Source organism: Nannobrachium achirus (assembly GCF_963921795.1).
Source record: "Nannobrachium achirus genome assembly, chromosome: 23".
Classification (NCBI taxonomy): domain Eukaryota; kingdom Metazoa; phylum Chordata; class Actinopteri; order Myctophiformes; family Myctophidae; genus Nannobrachium; species Nannobrachium achirus.
Window position 1 is genome coordinate 42710909 of NC_137830.1, and position 2556 is coordinate 42713464.

Below are 2556 nucleotides of genomic sequence, written 5' to 3' on the forward strand. Positions count from 1 at the left end.
ACAGTTGGACATGCCTCAAAGTCTGTGTGCCCTAGATCGTGCAGGTAGTGGAAAAGAGGAGAGTTCTGCAGAGATGGAGGGAGGGAGAGAGAAACGGAGCAACGGTGAAAAAATGAAAGATGGACAAGAGGGAGGAGAGATAGACAGACATACAGAGAGATGGAGTACATAAGCAGAAGTGGGATTGTGCCAGATGGATGGAGGGTGTGGAGAGAGAAAATGTGGAGATTAGACATCAGTGTGCTGTAAATTGCATTAACCCTCGTCACGTATTTGTCCCAGTTCTCCACAATGGAGGGTCTGAAGGTGTCGTAGACTCGTAACCCAGATCGGATTGAAGTATGCATCAGCCGATATAAAATCTCCACTGTCTCTCACATGCAGCTTTCTATTTAGGGAGGAGTGCCGCTAGACCCAAGTGCTTCGCTTGTGATCATGTATAAGGGCTGTTCACACTGAGCACTAACACACACACATTTTTCTTGTTCTGCCCTGCCTTACTTCTGACTACAACCCGCCATTGCTTCCCTCCGCCAGGCATTTAATCTAATTGCAGTAGACTGCAGCAACTGACAAAATGAACATGACACTGGTGTCATTATTTTAGAAGAAAGAAGAACACACATACAGCGAGTCAGTCCGTTTACAGTTTGAGACATTTACATTTTGTCCATAATTGAACAGAGAAGGTCCAGTAGCAGACAGACAGCCGAGTGTCATACTAAATTACCAATACTGACAATAGCCAAATAGAAGAACCATTACATGTTCCAATTTGACCGGATGATGTCTGACCCAGATCTTTGCCAGATGCTGATTCTTCACTGCTGAGAAAACAGCTGTGTGTGTGCTTGCATCATGTACAGCTGTACATGTAGACAGACACCATATGCACGATCATCGCTGCTACAGCAAAGCTGATTTATATATGTACTCACTTCCATGGTCGCACGAAATCAGACAGCATCTTGACACCGTTCATATATATTGTTTCATTTATTTTTTCCCTGAAAAACGACGCAGCAGCAGAGGACCCATGCGTGGTCCCCACCCCACAGCCCTGATGGTGATGATGGTGATGATGACGATGATGATACACACCCAACACAACAGCAGACTCACGCCACCACAGTCCAGTCAACCTCAATGCCACCAAAGCAAGCAAAAAGGAAACAGCCACATTTGTATGGACTGTATTGTATCATCAATTCACAGCAACAGGCCAAACAGAACCGGTATGTGAAGGCTATTGTGACTGCTAAGCTACCTGGGTTTAGCTGCCTCATTCAGCACAGATGTCATTTCCAAACCAACAAACACTCACTGCTATGTTGTTAACATGTTATAACACACACGCAAGCGTGCAATGACAAACGTGCTCAAATCAACACCCGTGGTTGTAACACAAACCTCAAATACCACATCTTCATCAAACTCCTCAGTCATTGCTCTCCGCCATCTACACACACTACTGTTCTGGCATTTTCTGTAGTCGATAGAATAACAAGTTGGAGCCGCTGTTAGCTATACAGTTGCTGTACCGACAGACAGTATTATTGTGAAACTACAATTCCCATAACCACCCTGTCCTCGTCGCTTCCTCGAGAGTGACTGCATGCATGCTGGTGTGACTGTGAGGAGCAGGGGCGCCCCTAGTGGCCATTGCTAGGGAGGTCGGGCCATCTGGCCAGTCCCATGCTCCCATCCCATCCATGCATCCAGTGGTTCCCAAATTTTTCATGTCAAGGACCCCCAAATTGACTCTTATTAGCCCACGGACCCCTCATTTGAAAAGATATATGCCTGTGATATTAAAAGATATCCCGGGGACTATGTTCTATCCATCTGTCTTTCAATGTTATATGAGATGTTCCTGTGGAAATAAGCACCGGCTTTCTAGGATCTCCTTTTATTTGACCTTGTACCTGTGATTTGTACTGTCTGTCACGAAACTGTACTTTTTTTCTATTGCAAACTTCTAATAAATTCTTTAATCAATCAATCAAAACCCCACGAGAGATTTTTATGGCCGTAAGAAATCTCTCATGGGGGTCCCTGGGATGGGATAGGTATAGCAGTGATTACCAATACCAACCATTTTATTTCAAGGACCTCCAGTTTGACATGCATTAGCCTAGGCCACGGACCCCCATTTAATGCCATTTATATCTCTGAGACCCCAATGTATATTGTAAAAACATGTTAATTTAACTCAGTGTACAAATGGACCCATTTGTACATTCTTCGAGTTACAGACCCATAAGAGTCCATTTGGTGGCTAACTATCATTTAACTTGTGGACCCCCTGGAATTCCCTCAAGGACCCCTGGGGGTCCCCGGACCCCACTTTGAGATCCCAGTGGCTGCACTGCATGCAGCCAGGTAGTCTTGTGCACAGTGCACCAAAGAGCCAGGGTGGGAAAGGAAGCTGGAAAAACTCCAAGTCCCAGAATTCCCCTATCCCCCATCGCTTCCTCGAGAGGGAATTCTTGCTGGTGGCAAATAAGCATAGCGCCCCTTGTGGTCGAAGGCGGGGAGTGCTGGTCCCACCGAAGA

At 45.8% G+C, this 2556-nt stretch overlaps 1 protein-coding gene across 2 annotated transcripts in view; it reads right to left on the reverse strand.

The window, feature by feature from the left end:
* Positions 1–1537, reverse strand: part of vezt (vezatin, adherens junctions transmembrane protein) — a 12000-nt gene extending 10463 nt beyond the window's left edge. For both annotated transcript variants that reach the window (XM_080754763.1, XM_080754762.1), the window contains exons 1-2: positions 1411–1537; positions 1–65 (exon numbers count right to left, since the gene is read on the reverse strand). The exon at positions 1–65 is cut by the window's left edge and continues 55 nt beyond it. In XM_080754763.1, the coding sequence (XP_080610889.1) occupies positions 1–65; positions 1411–1446 (101 nt within the window). In that variant the 5' untranslated portion in view covers positions 1447–1537. The remainder of the gene's footprint in view (positions 66–1410) is intronic.
* Positions 1538–2556: the final 1019 nt, after the last annotated feature.